The sequence below is a fragment of the Myotis nattereri genome (assembly GCF_964212035.1).
Source record: "Myotis nattereri genome assembly, chromosome: 3".
NCBI lineage: Eukaryota > Metazoa > Chordata > Mammalia > Chiroptera > Vespertilionidae > Myotis > Myotis nattereri.
This window is the reverse complement of record NC_138077.1, coordinates 127,145,802-127,164,148: the sequence shown is the minus strand read 5'-3', so window position 1 is coordinate 127,164,148 and position 18,347 is coordinate 127,145,802. Positions and strand designations below refer to the sequence as shown.

At 46.5% G+C, this 18,347-nt stretch overlaps 1 protein-coding gene across 1 annotated transcript in view; it reads left to right on the top strand.

Annotated features, from left to right (window-relative positions):
* Positions 1-17,607, top strand: part of SSR1 (signal sequence receptor subunit 1) — a 42,380-nt gene extending 24,773 nt beyond the window's left edge. Inside the window, exon 9 of the mRNA XM_081085707.1 lies at positions 16,814-17,607. Within this exon, the coding sequence (XP_080941833.1) occupies positions 16,814-16,838 (25 nt within the window). The 3' untranslated portion in view covers positions 16,839-17,607. The remainder of the gene's footprint in view (positions 1-16,813) is intronic.
* Positions 17,608-18,347: the final 740 nt, after the last annotated feature.

Genomic DNA, 18,347 nt, shown 5'->3' with positions numbered 1-18,347 from the left:
GCAACAAAATTGTGAAACATGAAAATTCTGTTGATTTTGGTATAAAATCCACCCCACTCTTTCTTTATCAAAAAGAAAATGGTGTGCTTGTGGAAACTGAGTTGTTGTGTTGACCATTATTCTATTTCTTACCTGAGGCATTGCTCTGGAATGATTGTAGACCTACGTAGTTCTTTTTTGAAGAGATCATTTGTTTCTCCTTAGTAGAAGTATTTTACTTAAGAAAAGTTGCCTTAACTACAGACCAGGCAGAAGGCCAATTTATAAGGGCAGAGATATATTCCAACTAATTCTAATTTGTTTTAAGAACATTTAGTTTGGTATTTTTTAGATGGTTAATCAGTTGTTTTTTATCTAATCTTTTTGGTATTTTGGTTGTTGATAAAACCTTTTTTTTTTTAGTTCATCTGAAGAACTCCAAACTTTTAAGCACTCAGTATCTAAAAACCAAAATTAAATTGGACTTCATAAAATTCACTTAGAGAGTTACTCTTGCCCTAGGTATTAAGTTTGGCATCATTGTTAGACTAGCTAAAGGGTAAAGTATAATAGAAGGAACACATAAGAGACTTTTCCCTCTATCGTTAAGCCATATTCTTCCGTGTATATTTTGTAAGGAAATGGTATGTCAATTCCTGATTGTCTTCATTATAATGAACTGACCACTCCCCACCTGTACCCATGCCCACACAAAACAATGAAAAGAGACAAAACACACACACAAAATCTTTCCAAGTTGTTTAAGTATTTAAACATCGGAGCCAAAGTCAATGACAAAATAGAAGTCATTGTATAGTTATTAATCACATTGCAAGTAGGGGTGAAGGTGTCAAATTATTTGTGTTGGCATTGCTGCACTATAAACTTCTATACCTGTAATATAAAGTGTTTGAGTTTTTAATTGGGCTGAAAAATCAGTTTATTTTGAAAAAGCTCTATGAACTCTAAGAGACTGCATGGTTTTTTGCTAAATGTAATAAGGAGGCCCTTCCAACTTCTCAAGGAATGTATTCCCAGATATTTTTTGTGAGCATCCCAAGTTTGTGAAACTACTAGAACATAATGCAGTGAGGTGTGATTACAGAATTTAAATGACCTCTAGAGAATTTTATCAACAACCTGGTAATGCTGAGAGTGGCAAAACCACTCTGACTGCCAGGTGCCACCCCTTCCAAACCCTAAGTAATTTGCCTTACATACTAGCTCATCCTTTTCTGAGGTTCAAGTTCGTGCCTCAGAAATTATTTGTCATGTTTTATTTTTTTAGCATAGGTTAGGAACACTTGAAAACTCAGGTGCTGGGACGTCTTCTCTAGTATCAGTAAGTGTTTAGCAGGAACTAACTCTGTAATAAATGGAATTCAATTCCACACATGGTTTGTTCAAGCACACTTAATAAGTAGTCTATTTTTTAAATGTAAATATTTGGATGAAGTTTTTGTTTGTTTTGAAATATTCATTTGCTACATTAACCATGGTTTCAGAATTTACCATTTGAACAGTTTGGTTTCAGAATCTGTAAAATGAACTAAGAATCTTGTGTATCAATTCAGACATGTGAGAATATGTGTTTATAAAGCGTGGATCTTGCTTTGGTTGTATAGCTTCATCATTCATTTCATGGATATCAATAGCAAATGACTTTTAAAACTATTCCTGCCCTCTAAGGTGTTGGAGTGGGGAAGGGAAATGGGACCTCCCAGGTAGAAACCTGAGGAAAACAGAAATCACAAGGAAAGGAGCCTTGACTTGATTTTAGTGATGTTTTTAATTTTAAATAAGCTTGAGATCATAGTGACTTTGATAGGAAAAGACAAATTTAGATCTTAAATATATATTTAAAAGCCACTGCCTTAAAGGTGTATTTGCAATGCATCAGCCTGGAATTGTATTTTGGCTCTGTTTGGGAGAAGTAAGTGGTGGTAATGTGATGTCAAAACTTTGATTTAATGATGAGTTACTTTGGAGCTACAGTAGTAGATAAATGTAATATAATATGCAAGGCTCTTAAAGCATTCATCTTTTGTGATACAATGATATCCATACCCTTGGTATGAAGGAAAATTTACTTGTTTAGTGCATTTAAATAATGTGATTTTTCTTTTTTTAATCATGAACTCAGCACTATGCATCATCTCTCACCAAGGTTTTAATAGGTTACACCCTTGATTTTTCAGTATTTCAGTTTCAAAATTAGATGTTAGTTTAATTTTAAAACACTTCCTGCCCTAGCCGGTTTGGCGCCCTAGCCGGTTTGGCTCAGTGGGTAGAGCATTGGCCTGTGTGCCAAAGGCTCCTGGGTTCAGTTCTGGCATGTACCTCGGTTGCAGGCTCCTCCCTGACTGGGTCCTCATTGGGGCTTGTGCAGGAGGCAGCCAATTGATGTGTTTCTCTCACATTGATATTTCTCTCCCTCTCTTCCATTGTCTTCAGAAATCAATGGGAAAATATCCTCAGATGAGGATTTAAAAAAATAAATAAATAAAATAAAACAAGAAAAAGAAAACTTCCTGATACACTTGAAATAATTAACCACATCATTTATAGTTGTAAAATTAATAAATTTGTTTGGATTTTATTAAATAACTAGAGGCCCAGTGCCCGAATTCGTGCACGGGTGGGGTCTTGCCAGCCTGCCCCGATGGGGGTCCATCAGGCCTGGCCAGTGGGGCGGGAGGGGTCGAGGGTGGTTGGCTGGCTGGCCCCGCCCCCCAGTCAGGGTGTTGGGGGCCGATTGGGGCCCGGATCAGGCTGGTTGGCTGCCACAGTGTGCGTCATAGCCACCAGTTGTTCTAGTTGTTCCACCATTCCAGTCACTGGGCTTTTATATATAGAGATATCCTACTTTGAATTAGATCTCCAGCTTTAGTGAGGAGCAAGGTGATACATATGCAAGACCCTTACTAGTATAAGTGAAAGGTTAGGTTTTGTTAAGTTTCTCTCTAGAACAGTGGTTCTCAACCTTAGCTGCACATTAGAATCACTTGGGAATCTTAAAATCCTGATTTCTGGGCCTCATCCTCCAGAAATTCTGTTTCTTTGTTATGGGGTGGGGCCACAACATTAGTAACAAAGAAACAGAAGTTCCGGAGGATGAGGCCCAGCAATCAGGATTTTAAAAAGATTACCAGGTGATTCTAATGTGCAGCCAAGGTTGAGAACCACTGCTCTAGAACATCATTAGAGGACATTAGGAGAGGCTAATAAGACGTAAGAACTAACTTGCAAAGATCTAAGTAATTAGGGTTTGCATGATTTTGTCCTTTTTTCATTTAATCAAAAACATAGGCTTTTACAGTAACTAATTATATACCTGAAGCTCTGAAAGTAGGTTTTGTTTTTTAGGGATTATTGAGGAATACAGTGCTAAGGTGTGGGTACTATTTAGCTGCCTTTTTTAAGACAGTAAGAAAGGAACTCATTTATTAAACATCAGCCATGCACTGTTTTCAGTTGGGACTTTCATTCATCTCAAACCTTCACAACAATTCACTGAAGCTAGCTGATAACTGTTCTCATTTTACAGGTGGAAAAAACGAAATCTCCTGAGTTTAAGTAGCTTGCTCAAGGTTACACATTCAATATGGATTCAGAGCTGTCTTATTCAAAAACACACGTTCTTTCCCCTGCACTGTGTTTCAGAAGGAAATTTCATAAAACCAAGCATTTGGGCAGCTTACAAATGCTTGGTTTTCCAGAGTCCAGCAATCAGTTCAAATAACCCCAGTGTGGAATATACCATATGTACACACTTGCGGTACTGTACAGTAGTGCATGAGTGCCACTCAACTCCAGAACACAAACCCCAGAGTCTTCTGAGCTGTTATAAATGGATTTGTCTGTTAATGTTGTGGTATGTACATATAATTTTTTTGAATTTGATACTGCATTTTAATATGATAATTTAGTTATCCACATATACCCTACTTTCAATCTCTAACAATGACATCTCTTTAAATGTCCCCTTGATTTAAAGAAATAGTCTTTAAAAACATTTTCATCAAAATAGGTTTTCTAGTTTGTATTTTCAAGTTGTAAAGGGTTGAAAGATACATCCTCATGTTAGAGATGAGAGGGAAGTAGGTATCTATTCATTGGGTTATACAGTCAGCTAATTATAGAACTGGGATTACAGGTTAAGTTCATATATCACAACCAAAGATGATTTGACTAGATCTTTTCTTATTCTCCTCCTGTTCCTTATGTAGATTTCTGTGTGGTACCCATGACAACCTATCATCTTGTTGACATGTCTATCTCCTTCTGCTGGGCTGTGAGCTTATATCTTGTTTGCTTTTTATTCCCAGGTTCTAGTTCATGGTTTTCAGGTGGAAACCTAAGGTTTTCAAACAAATAAGAAAATGTGGGCCAAATATTTCCATGGCATTGTGTTCAGAAATATTCCTGGTGATAATCCAATCTCATTGGTAGTTCTGAGAAGTTGCATAGAGAGGTGATGTGGTATGCCAGCTTGGGGATTACGATGTAGTCAGCCCTGGCCTCTAACCAACAGTGACTTTCAGAAGGCAGCTCATCTTTAGAGTTTTGATGTGTGCTTGTAAAATTGAGAAACAAATCAAGTGTCAGTTCCAAATTGTCCTGATTCTGTTACCTACAATGTTAATACAATGTTAAGTGATTCTTCCTTAAATCTAGTTTACTCAAAAAAAAAAAAAATGAACTAAGGTATAGAATGGACTCATGTCAGGCTGCCTGGGCTCAAAGTCCCAGCTCCCTCCTCTTAGTTGGAGGCAAATAACCTCTCTGTGCTTCAGTTTTGGGTGCTTAGCACATTGCCCAGTGCAAAGGAAGCCATGTGAGTGAGGCGCTGTGGGCGCTGGGTTGTCACAGCATTCTGTGAAGCATGCGAAGGGAAGGAAGTGCATATGGTACTCTTTGGACTTAGATGTGGAGTGATAGTTAAATTCTGTGTAGAAAAGTTAAACAGCGTTCTTTTTAAACTACAGAGTAAAAGTCTCAAGATGAACATGAAATATAGGTAGTTCTGTGGATTTAATAATGAATCAGAGTAATAAGACTGCCAAGAGGAGTTCTTGTAATAAGTCTGTTAAAACCCACACATCCAATTGAGAATTACCTTTTTCAGACACTTGGAGAGGCTACATGTTTTCCAGTATTTCTATTTTTTGGAACTTAGAATTTCTTTCAGATTTATAAGCCACTTAATAAACAAAAGAGACTTACATATTGTTTTTCAGAAATCTGTGTGGTCTCCCATCCTAGTGACATTGTCATAATAGGTGCTCCAGCTCTAAAGGCATTTTAGAAAGCAGTGTGAGAAATATTTTAAACAGAAATAGTGTTTGGATTGAGGCCCATGCTCTGCTCTTCCGCATGCATTCTCATTCAGTCCTCACAACTACCCTAGGCAACTCCTTATCTATGATGGAACAGCCTCCAGGAGACCAGAGGTACCCACACTGCAGGTTTGGTCCATTGCCTTCTCCACCTTGGTTTGAAAAGGGTATATGTACACTTTGTTTGGAAGCACATTCACATTAATGCACAAAATATACTTACCTGTGTTCTGGTTGCATCATTTGGGATTTGCTTGTTTTCTCTGAGGTAGACATCTCTCTGGCACTGCTCAAAGTCAAGCTACATTTATAAATACTCTTCAACAGTGGCTGTCTTGAAAGGATCTGTTGCCATGACCCTTGGCACAAGATTTGAACCAGTGATCCTCAGTACATGTGAGACTAGGACTTCCCTGCCCGTGAACCCCCTGGGTTTATTATTAGAGTCGTATGTATTATAAGGTCTTGCATTTAATATTTCATACTGTTCATAATTGTTAACTTTTCATGGCTAAAAGTACTATTATGCATTTGTAAATTAGTCCGTAAAAGCTGATGGCACTGTCCACTAAAGGGAAAGTAAATCCAACCAGCTGTAGACTGCTGGTCCTGAAGCTGTCTGCGAGAACAGTGGCGGCAGGATCACTCCGCATGGTGGAATGAGATTGGTTTCACTTGTCTTTGACCTTAGTTGAACCCACCTGGGTAACACCTGGTTTACACCAGGTTTACACCCTGCCTAGAATTACTCTCATTTCAGAAACCACTACAGTGGCTTTTCACATGTGGCAACAGGGCTGTTTTTAAGGAGATATCCTGTAAATGTGGGCTCTTGGTCATTTCTGCACAGTGAAGACAATGCTAACTACAGTCTACACAAGCGTTCACCACTCTTACTGACTCTTACTGTCACCAGGTCCTATCTTCCAGGTTTTTGAGACTGGACCCTCAGTCGTGCACCTCCTTTCCTGTCACCCTCTCTCATCTCTGACTGCTTTCCTGCTGTGTCCACCTTTACAAAAACCTTCCTGTCTTGACTCTTTTGCATGATTCTCTTGCCCCTTTATCTGCCTCTCGGGTTTGTTTTGTTTTCCCTCTTTGTAAAAATATATCCTAAGCAATTGGTTTCCTTTTCCTCTCCAGGCTTTCAGTCTTTTAAATTTCCTTCAATTTAGCTTCTGCCCCCCAAAACGTTCCCTTAGGATCTCATGGCTCCCTACTAGCCAGCCTTCTTTACTCTCAGTTCTCCAGCCTCGACTTTGCATATAACCCAGGGACCACCACCCTCCAAATTCCGCCTAGTTTCTATGACCTGCTCTTATGTAACTCCTTCGTTCCTGACTAACCCACCTCAGGCCCCCTCCCGCTCTGTACCAGCCTTGGCAGGGTTCTCATGGCGGTCATCATGGCTTCATCTGTTAGCTGTGTATTTCCTCAGTCCTAGTGTTTGAGACCTAAACTGTCTTAGTGCCATTCTGTCTGCGATTCATTTTTACTTAACTTTTGTATTGTAACCCCAAACCATGAAATCACAGATGCTTATTTCCCTCCATAAACCTCCCAGTCTAACTTTTTGCATTCTTCAGTAGCATGGCTCCTATTTATCCCACATTGAATTTTAAAGAGCCCCAGGTATGATGACTTACCTGTAAGTATTAATAAGTGCTTTCTAATTTTTAGTTCTGCTATGAATTAGCAGAACTTACACAGTTAGAGACAACTCTCCGGTTGGCACAGCCCCTAATCAAGTTACTTTTCCCACTTCAGTGGGAAAAATACAAAATGCTAATTCAGTTCTTGCCACCTCAAAAATCTAACAATTTAAGAACTTAAAAAACATGAAATCATTCAGTATAGGCAAAATACCTCTGGTTCAAAATTTATCTTTTTACATATTTTCCCAAAATCTTGGGTTTGCTGTTTTCTAATGCTTGAACACTTGAAATGTTATCTCTAGCAATGTGTGTGTGTGTGTTTAATTTTTTTTATTGATTTCAGAGAGGGATAGGGAGCAAGAGATAGAAACATCAATGATGAGAGAGAATCATTGATTAGCTGCCTCCTGCAGGTCCCCCGCTGGGGATCGAGCCCGAAACCCGGCCATGTGCCCTGATTAGGAATCGAACCGTGCTCTCCCGGTTCATAGGTTAATGCTCAACTACTGAGCCACGCCAGCTGGGCATGATCTCTAGCTGTGTGTTTTAATCCAGTTGCTTATGACAGAACTTGCTCCTGCAGTGTGGGGTATTAGCTGTTGACTGTCTGAGAATGTTATCTGGCTGTCTTTTAGGACTTTGTGAAAGGAGGGTTGTGAGTCCATAAAACTCTTGTGCAGCTTTGAGAAGTATCCCTGCTCTAGAAGTATCTGGGAATCACAGCCTTTCCTGTTTGGAAATCCACTCGTCTGACCTGCCACTTAAAACTGGTGTCAAATGCATCTTTCTTACATGTCCCGTAACGAAGGGCGGTTTTCAAAGTATTTGTGTGCGATACAAAATGTTTCGTAAGTGTCAACATGTTACTGCTAGGTCTTTTTTCTTTTTTTTTTCTTTTTTCTGGGTCTTAAGGATGAGAAGCACAAAGGAAATCTAAAATATTAAGTGAAAAAGAAAAAAACAAACTAAAAGTAAATTTGGGTATTCAACTTCCTAATAGTTATCTGATTTTCCCATGGAATTTGTAAAAAGCTTCACACATTCTCTGCATGTAAAATGTGGGTATTAAGTAACCATCTTGTTTTAGAATAAAGATACTTTAGGATGAGTGCATTGTTCTTCGGCTGGCAGCTAGTTGACATCAGGTGATGGTCATTAGATACCTCCTACCCCCCTACTGAGAGTTTGGGTTCCCAGTAAATGTGGAGACTGCATACTCTGACCATTTAAACATTCGTAAGTGAGCAGAGATGGACCTTGGACTTAATTTTCTCATCTGTGTGTCAGTGAGTTAGTAGTGCCTAGACTTTCCTTCTTTTCAAGGTTTTATTGAAAGTGGTAGAACTGAAGTGGGAAAAGTAACTTGATTAGGGGCTGTGCCAACCGGAGAGTTGTCTCTAACTGTGTAATGTTAGAGACCAGCATTGAAATGTCTTCTCCATGTGCTTAAAATGCTCAGTATTAAGTAAATTTTAGATTTGCCCAAGATTTGAAAAATACAAAATGCTAAAGCAGTTTTTGTAACAACGTGGATTGTTTTCCATTTCAAAATGTTTGTAATGTACGTTATTTTGTAACAGAAATAAATATAAATGATAAATTTGCCTGAAACTTTTACGGTGATAATCACAGAGCTGTGGGCAACTTTTCTGTAGCCCCAAAAGAAAATGAGCCCTTTTTAAAACTTGAGTGCATAGCCATTTTACATATTCGGAGAAAATCAAGGTAGAGTATTACTGGAAAATACTTGAAATTATTTCTCCTTTAAAGGACCCAAGCTTCCCATCTGTTACTTTTTAAAATTAGTAAGCCACCTGTAGTCACTGCTGGCTGGGAACCCTCTCCTGTTCACTTGGGTGAACATGGAGTCTCCACCATCACCTGTAGGTCCTCCAGAATCTGGTCCTTACCTGTCTCTGGCCCTCTGCTTCCCTCTGGCCCTGGTCATGTCAGTAAGTCCCTCTGCCCAGGTCTCAGCCCCCGCATCATCCCTTGCCCATTCATTAGCCTTCCCTGACCTGCTCCCCTCATCGAAGGCAAGCACCTGCATCACAGCACCCTGTCTGTTGTCCTTATGCCCTTACCACTGCCTGAAACTTCCTTATCCTTCCCTTACCTGTCACACTCTGGAAATGTAAGCTTCATGACAGCAAGAATTCAGTCTTCTTTGTCACCAGATCACCATGTCTAAAAACAATACATGGCACATGGTAGATGGTTAATCAATACGATTTAATTATCACAACCATGCAGTGAAGTGGATACACATCCCCATTTTGCAGATGAGGAAGTTGAATACCCAAGTTAAATAACTAAAAGTCACTCTAATTATTAAGTGGCGAATTTGAGGTTGGAACACAGGCCCATCTGCCCAGAGCCTTCATGTGTTACTACTGCTGCCTCATAGAATGGAAGGCCTGTGGTTGAATTGCCGTGCTCTGGTTCACATATGCCAAGTCACCTCTGCATGTAGGCACAACCTTCCAGGCCCATGCAGGGGGCTGCACCTTGGGAATTGAGTGGCTGCAATGGCCCCTTGGCTATACATTGCAGCTGCAGCAGGAAGAGCTTACCAAAACGAAACAGGAACCCGCCTAGGAGGTGGTCTGGAGCTGCTCTAAGTGTGCATGTGCATCGGTTAGGTGAGTTCTAGAAAAGGAAGTGACACAATAGGGAAATCACAGCCAGAGCTTCAAAATGAAAAGTCCCTAAAGTGTGAGTGAGTTGTAAGCTTATATATTTTTCTCTTAAATTCATAATGACAAGCTTACTGAATGGTACCAAGTTGAAATAACTAAGCTCATTTTCATAATTTTAAATCTAATATTCCTCTGCAAGAATTCTCCAAGTGATACTAAGGCATTTGAAAAGCATAACCATTACTCCCAAGCTCCCGATACCTGTCAGCATGGATGTATTTTGGTGCCCCCTGCTGCTCATGAGTGGTACAGCAATGAACATCCCATTCCCAGGGCTGCCCTTTGGCATTGCCAGAAAGGTGCCAAAGGATTGGGAAGATAAGTCTGTTAGGAATTGTTTGCTTAAGCAAACGACCTACTCCAATCAGCCTATGTATGCCTGTACTTCACCCCAACCCCAAGAGTAAACATCAAATTAAAGTGAAAAATACTGCTTTTGCTAAGACTTCAAGAAATTATTTGGGCTTTTAAGTTATTTGAATGATCATGTCAGTAGAAAGGTGAATGCTGGAAGAGCCCCCCCTGGGGGTCACCTTAGAGCTGGCTGACCACACTCAGTGTGTTCTCTGTGTTCATCTTGTCTCCTGGGAGAAGCGTGGTCTTAGAAGACACAAAGCCACTGCCCTTCTGCTCCGCCTCCATCATTTCCATATATATACAATACATGTGTTTATTTTGGATGAACTGAGCAAATATTTTCATTGGACATCAATATAGTAAGATGGTTAATTGCAGTTGGAATTAGAATTTGTTTGAATCAAGACTTGCCCACCTTCTGGCAAGATAATCTTAGACAAGTTACTAACTGGTTTTAGTCTGTTTCTCCATCTGTAAAATTGGGACAATAGTAATTAGAGTTATTACTAATATTCAGTGAATATTTATAAAGCCCTCACTATATGTCAAGTGTTTTGTTGAATTTTTAAAACTATCACATGAAAAAACCCGAACAAAAAAAACACACCTAATCTAAATGCCTAGCCCAGAATAGAATAACTAATTTTCTCGTTGATGAATGTTTCTTTTCCTCACTACATAAGCAATATTTAGTTGACAGCCAACTGAAAACCATCAACTTTTTTTTTCTAGAATTGTGAAATTATTTTTAAAAGGTGTTCCTTTACCCCCCCCCCCCCACCCCCCATACTTAATGGAGCCTCATAGCGTATTAGAGTTAGAAAGAATCTTAACAATCATCCATCCAGCTACTTGGCCAGTGCAGGGCTCCTTAGGGACACCTCCACCAACTAGGTGGCCCATCCCATTATTGGATAGCTTAACTGTCAGTTCTTTCTTGAACCCAAATAAACTTCCTTGTGGTAATTAACCACATAAAACCTTACATATATTATTGAATTACTAGAGGCCCGGTGCACGAAATTCATGCACTCAGTGTGTATGGGGGGGGGGGGTGGAGTCTGTCAGCCCGGTCTGCGCCCTCTCGCAGTCTGGGAGCCCTCAGGGGATGTCTGACTGACGGCTTAGGCCTGCTCCCCACAGCAGCTGGACATCCTTAGCACTGCTGCGTTAAAAGGAGAGGCTCCCGCCACCGCTGCTGCGCTCGCCAGCCATGAGCTCAGCTTCTGGCTGAGCAGCGCTTCCCTTGTGGGAGCTCACTGACCACCAGGGGGCAGCTCCTGCGTTGAGCATCTGCCCCCTTATGGTCAGTGCACGTCATAGCGAACTGTCATTCCACCATTCAGTCAATTTGCATATTAGTCTTTTATTATCTTCTATACTAATAAAAGGGTAATATGCTAATTAGGCCAGGAGAACTTCTGGGAGGCAAGATGTCCTTCCGAACAAAGCCATGGTGGCGGGGCTGAGGCAGAGGCAGTTAGGGGTGAGCAGGCCAGCAGGGGGGGTAGTTGGGGGCGATCAGGTCGGTAGTGCGGGGCAGTTGGGGGTGAGCAGGCTGGTGGGGGAGCAGTTGAGGGCAAGCAGGTCAGCGGGGGACAGTTGGGGCGATCAGGCTGGCAAGGGGGGGCCGTTGGAGTGATCAAGCCGGCAGGCAGAGTGGTTAGGGGTAATCAGGCAGACAGGCAGGTGAGCGATTAGGAGCCAGTGGTCCCAGATTGCAAGAGGGATGTCCAACTGCTGGTTTAGGGATCCTGTGGGATTGGGCCTAAACCAGCAGTTGGACATCCCCCAAGGGGTGCCAGATTGGAAAGGGTGCAGGCTGGGCTGAGGGACACCCCCCATGCACAAATTTCATGCACCGGGCCACTAGTCCTACCTAATAAAAGAGAAACATGGTAATTAGCGTACGACCGCTACCCTTCCCATTGGCTAATTAGGGTGATATGCAAATTAACTGCCAGCCAAGATGGCGGCCAGCAGCCAGGCAGCTTGAAGCTAACATGAGGCTTGCTTGCTTCAGTGATGGAGGACTCCAACGTTCCCCGCCTGCCTTGCCGACCTCTGAGCTTGCAGTTTGAAACATTGTAACAAATATAGAAGCTAAACAAAACCCCAGAAACCTGCTTTCAGCTAGCCGGGATCTCAGAGCTGGAGTTGATACAGTGTCTCGATTATAGAACCCATACAAACCAGATACCTGCTTTCAGCAGCAGAGGCCTCAGAGCTGGAGCCAGAGCTAAAGCTGGCCCAGATTAAAAAAAAAAAAGAAAGGAGCAGTTGGGAGCTTCAGTCACCCGCCAGCCTGAAAACAGCCCTCAGCCCCTCACCCAGACTGGCCAGGCACCCCAGTGGGGACCCCCACCCTGAAGGGTGTGTGACCAGCTGCAAACAGCCATCATCCCCTCACCCAGGCTGGCAAGGCACCTCAGTGGGGACCCCCACCCTGATCCAGGACACCCTTCAGGGCAAACCAGCCGGCCCCCACCCATGCACCAGGCCTCTATCCAATATAGTAAAAGGGTAATATGCCTCCCAGCACCGGGATCAGCGGAGCAGCGAGGCCTCCCAGCACCGGGATCAGTGTGACGGGGCAGCGCCCAAACCCCCTGGTCACCCTGCGGCTCTGTGTGTGACAGGGTACGGCGCCCCAACCTCCCCCCCCGCCCCCCACGGGCCCTGCTCTGTGTGTGACGGGGTAGAGCCACAACCTCCCCATCGGCCCTGCCCTGAGTGTGACAGTGGTGGCGCCCCAACCCCCTGATCGGCCCTGCTGTGTGGGTGATAGAGGGCGGCGCCCCAACCCCCTGATCCGCCCTGCTCTGTGCGTGATAGGGGGCAGCGCCCCAACCCCCTGATTGGCCCTGCTCTGTGCGTGACAGGGTACAGAGCCCCAACCCCCCGGATGGGCCCTGCTCTGTGAGTGACGGGGCAGCGCCCGAACCCCCTGATTGGCCCTGCTCTGTGCGTGACAGGGGGTGGCACCACAACCTCCCCATCGACCCTGCCTTGAGTGTGACAGGGGGCGGTGCCCCAACCCCCCAATCGGCCCTACCCTGAGGGTGGCATCGTAACCTTCCAATCCGCCCTGCTCTGTGCATGACAGGGCGCGGTGCCCCAACTCCCCAATCGGCCCTGCTCTGAGCCCGACCAGGGGCTGCACCTAGGGATTGGGCCTGTCCTCTGCCACCCGGGAGCAGGTCTAAGCCAGCAGGTCATTATCTCCCGAGGGGTCCCAGACTACGAGAGGGCACAGGCCAGGCTGAGGGACCCCTCCTTCCCCCCCGAGTGCACAAATTTTTGTGCACCGGGCCTCTAGTATATAATAAAAGCCTAATATACTAAGTGTCAGGTCAGCCATTCAACCAATCAAAGAGAATTATGCTAATGATATGTGAAGGCCATTCAACCGCTTGCTATGTCGTGCACTGACCACCAGGGAGCAGACAGTCAACTGGTCAGCCAGTCACTATGACATGCACTGACCACCAGGGGGCAGACACTCTGACCGGTAGTTTAGCTTGCTGCTGGGGTTCGGCCAATCAGGGCTGAGTGAGACAGGCCGGACATGCCCTGGAGCCCTTCCACGGTCCCTCCCCGGCTAGCCAACCTCCCATGTTCCTCCCCAGTTCTGATTGTGCACCGGTGGGGTTCCTCGACCTGGCCTGTGCTCTCTCACAATCCAGGACCCCTCAGGGAATGTCAGAGAGCCGGTTTCGGCCCGAAGGTGGAATGACCAGTTGCTATGATGCGCACTGACCACCAGGGGGCAGGCACTCAATGCAGGAGCTTCCCCCTGGTGGTCAGTGCACTCCCACAAGCTGGGCTCATGGCTGGCGAGTGCAGTGGCGGGAGCCTCTCCTGCCTCTGCAGCAGCGCTATGGATGTCTGACTGATAGGTCCCTGGCTGGGCTGAGGGACCCCCCCTCCAGTAGATGAATTTTGTGCACTGGGCCTCTAGTATAGGATATAAATTAAAGGGTCCAAAATGATTACTTGAGATATAGGATTAGAATAATTGCCATTAGTTCTCTCCCTCCCTTCAACAATTCTTGATCTGAGGAAGCATTCAAAAACTTAACCACTCAAAAGGTGAGGGAGAGGTGTGGAGGGAAGGGGACTGGAGGATGTGTGTTTGAAGTGCAGAGTTCAGGGCACCATCCCCAGATCTGACTTGAGCCCTGAGCAGTGCCTGGGATCCACATCTTAATAAGCACCACTGGTTCTTACAAAACTCTACTGCCAAACTCCTCAGGAGCCTGAAGGTACTTCCTGCTGCAATGTGAGCTGGTTCACCTGCCTGCCCCCAGGAAGCCCTTAACCAGATGCATGGCAGGGCAGCACATGCTGGTGAGCCGGGATGGGGACGGGGTAAGCTTTTCCCTGTACAGAGTGGGGCTGCTTTCCTTGCCCCTTCCTATTGTTTCCTATCCTCTTGCTGGATGCCTGAGAGGCCAACTGAAGTTGTGATGGCGGCGGTTGATCCATTGGAGCACGTGTTCTGATCTGGGGACTCGTAGCATTTCACTCGTGCTCTGTCATTTCATTCGCAGGGCAGCCAGCCCTATCTGAGATAAGTTCTGGTGTCACCGTGTTGGGGAACTTGAAGCACAAGCAATAAACCTCCTGCCGGTGCTCACCCAGCTAGTAAGAAATAGTAAGACCCCAGAACGTGGACACAGGCAGTGGCCTCCATGGTCCCTCCCGTCCAGCGCTCGGCCACAGCTCCTGGACCTCTCCTGGGAGATCAGACTCATCCAGCCAAACACCCGGTGTCACAAAGGCCCCTCAAATCCACATGGGAACTGGGCGTCTCCCTTCCCTGAACTGCCGTCTCGGTGTTCACTGGGTGCAGCCACTTCTAGGGGAAAGGCCTTGTTTACAGGTCCTCCTCCGTCCTACCTCGCAGCAGTCTCAAGTCTCCTCTCCCATCCCTGCTGCCGCCCTGCTGGCCTCATCCTGAAGCCCTAGCTCAGTCCTACACGTGAAGGGAGCACTTGGCGAATGCAGCAGCCCGTGGTGGTGCAGGCTGGCCCCGCGTGAGTGGGAGCTGGGACCCAGGCTCCTGTGCCGGCAAGCGCCGCTGTGACCCCCTTCACGGGGCCCTGCCTGCTCCTGTGCTCTCTCCGCTTCCAGCCTTTCAGCAGTTCCACAGCCTGCAGGACGCAGACCAGACCTCTGCTGCTTGCCTCCCTGAACCTCGAGCCTGACCTCTCACGAGGCCTCTTCGGACCTGTGTCCCAGCTGAATGGCGAGTTTTTGGGCTTCGTCATATGCCAGATTCTCCGTGCATGCGTGGCAGTCTGACTAAAACCCAACAGAGCGGCGCAGTAGTGTCCTTCCTTTTGGGAACCACGGAATAGACTAAGTGCGAGTCCCTGTGCACCACACTGCTGCCACTCCCCGCCTTGCACAGCCCGCCCTCCCCACCTGCCCCTGCCTGCTGGTTGAGCACCCTGTTTGGGGGTCACCTTTCATTTTGATACAACTTTAAACTTACTCAAAAGTTGCAAAATAGTACAAAGATATTCCCTATACCCCTCACCTTCACCCAGATCATTGTTAACATTTGCCACATATACATACACACATTTTTTTCTGATCTATTTGCAAGTGAACTACAGACAGTACGGCCCTTTGCCCCTGAATACACCAGAGTTGATATCCTAAGAACAGTCTCTGGCACAACCAAATTACAGTTATCAAGATCAGCAAATTCAGTGCAATGTTTGGTCATCTGCAGGCGACACCCTCACAGTTATTTTCTCCTGTTGCCGGACCAGGCCCAGCCCATGTGCTGTGTGTAAATGCGAGCATGTCTCCTTAGCCCCTTTCATCTGAGACGTTTCCTCAGCCGGGACACTAGCGTTTTTCAGGACAGGCTGTCACTTTGCAGAGTGTCGCCAGCTAGAGCTTGTGTGCAGTTTCCTTGTGATTAGATTCACAGTCTGTTTCTTCGGCGGAACGACATGGCAGTAATTCACACCCTTCTCAGTGCAGCAAGTGGAGAGGCACCTGATGCTGCTGACCGTCCCTTTAGTGTGATGTTGATACTGGAGACTTGGGAAAGGAGGGGTCTTGTTGAGTTTTTCAACTCAGTTTTCTTGTCATCTCTTTGAAGGAAGCTTTCTAAGGACCCCCAGCCCCCACCCCATGCGCCACAATTAGGAGTCTGTTCCCATGATGCCTTGGGCTTAGTATCCGTTCACAAGGACTGGATTGAATCCTGGTGATAGGTTGTGTGTCTTCCCCACTGGGCTGCGAGTCCCATGAGAGCAAGGACCACACCCGTGACAGCTTCATAAATATTTGTTGAATGAATGAAAGAATGAGTGAGATATTTGAGCGCTGACTCAGTTACAAAGCAAGCCCTCCTAATCTGCCCAGATGAGTCTTTGTCCTTGGTGTTTCCTGCTTTATTCATGGAGCACGGCTAAGTTTTTGGGTTTCGTCATAGGCCAGATTCTCCGGGCATGCATGGCAGTCTGACTAAAACCCACCAGAGAGGCGCAGTAGTTGTCCTTCCTTTTGGGAACCACAGAAGAGACTAAGTTAGAAACTTGAAACCCCAAATCCTCGAGTTTTCATTTGTTTCTTCGGGGGAGGAAGGGGCGTGAGGGGAGATTCTCTGGGTCTTTCATGGTGAGAAATGCTGGGCTTCATAGGAGCAGCATGCAGTGTCTTCCACTGTCCCCCGCCGGGCGCCTCTGTCCAGCTGCAGGGCAGTGAATCAAGGGCCATCCTGAGGCTGCTGGGAGCTCACTCTCTCCCTTTGTTGTTTCAGACGCAGGAGGAGGGAGACGCACTGACGTTGACATCAGACCTCCTGCAACTCTGCCATCTCCTGGTCCCCAGGTGCCCGGGCTGCACTCCGCCGGGGCTGCCACAGGAAACCCCTGGACGAGCGGCTCCTGGAGACTGGCTGTCCTTCTGCGCTGTTTTGCTCCTTGTGAAAAGGACAGCACCTGGGTTCTCAGCTGGCTCCTGCTGGACGTCCTCGCCGGGAGTGTCTGCGAGCCAGGGCTGTGGCTTGTGAACAGCTGTTGTGCACGGTTTCCGGCGGAGAGGGCACTAAGGCCAAGCAGGCCTCCTTTGCCAGCCGGTAGGGTGGGTGTGGGGTCCCCCCCAAGAGGGCCGTAGGTGCATCAGCTGAGCCTGCTGTGACCCCATCACAGACGGTGACTGAGGCTGGGAGACAGTGACCCTGGGTGAGGTCACTCGGGAGCCCCTGTGACCTGCTGGTTGCAACCCATTCTTAGTGGTTTCCAGTTTCATCGTAAGGAGATGGCCCGGGTAAGCTGTGGGGAGGGGCCTCAAGAGCCTTGGGCAGCTGCAGCGATCCAGGGGGCCTCTGTAGCGGGTGCTTGGTGCTGAGACTAAAGCTTCCTGTGACTACCCGCCATTACCCTGGTCAGTGAGTGGGGTCCTTCCACCCTCGGCAACCGGGCCTGGTTTCCGCAGGTGGGGGCTTGTAATGGGCTCCCAGGGCTTTTCTTATTCTGACATGCACTGAGTTGCGTTGCACTGCATTGCATTGCATTGGACTGAAATAAATGGAATTGAAAGGCCCACAGACAAGTCTGAATCTCTTGCAGTGCCTGCCCCTGAGGAGTCTCAGACAGGCCCTGTCTTCACTCTGGCTGGGCCTGTGACTGTAGTACTGGGGAGAGAAGAGGGAGAGCGAGAACGGCATGGCGGGCCCAGAAAGTAGCCGGAGCGAAGGGCCTTGTGTGTGAGGAGAGGAGAGCGGCCGAAGCAGCTGGTGACTGCCCAGCTGACAGAGGACACAGACAGACGCGCAGATGTTTCCGTGGAGAGCGCACGGCTCACCAGTGGCCCGGGAACCACGTGCAGCAGAATCATCGCGAGCGGAATCTCGGGGCACAGCCCCAGGGATCTGCGTCTAAGAAAGCGCCAGTGGATTTAAGGTTGGAGGCTCACGGTCGGGTGGGGACGAGCCTCTGCCGGGTGGAAGGGGGACACTAAATGATTTTAAGGTGGGAGTATCATTGGTTCCTGTGTCAAGTGACTAGTTGTCACACTCGAGTGCACGCCAGAATCCCCTGGAGGGCTGCCCACACACACTGCTGGGCCCCTCCTGAGACTCCGAGTCAGTCGGTCTGGGAATTTGCTTGGCTGGTAGGTGCCCAGGTGGGGGACGCAGGTGATTCAGAGAGGACTGACCTGAGAGAGAATTCCAGGAATCCAGCCAGACGGAGGAAGCCTCACGGCTCATCTGAGGCTCTCAGAGTCCTTGGAGCACTTCGGCGTGACCAGATGCATTCCAAACCCTCTGACCGAAGTGTGGCCCTGGGCGT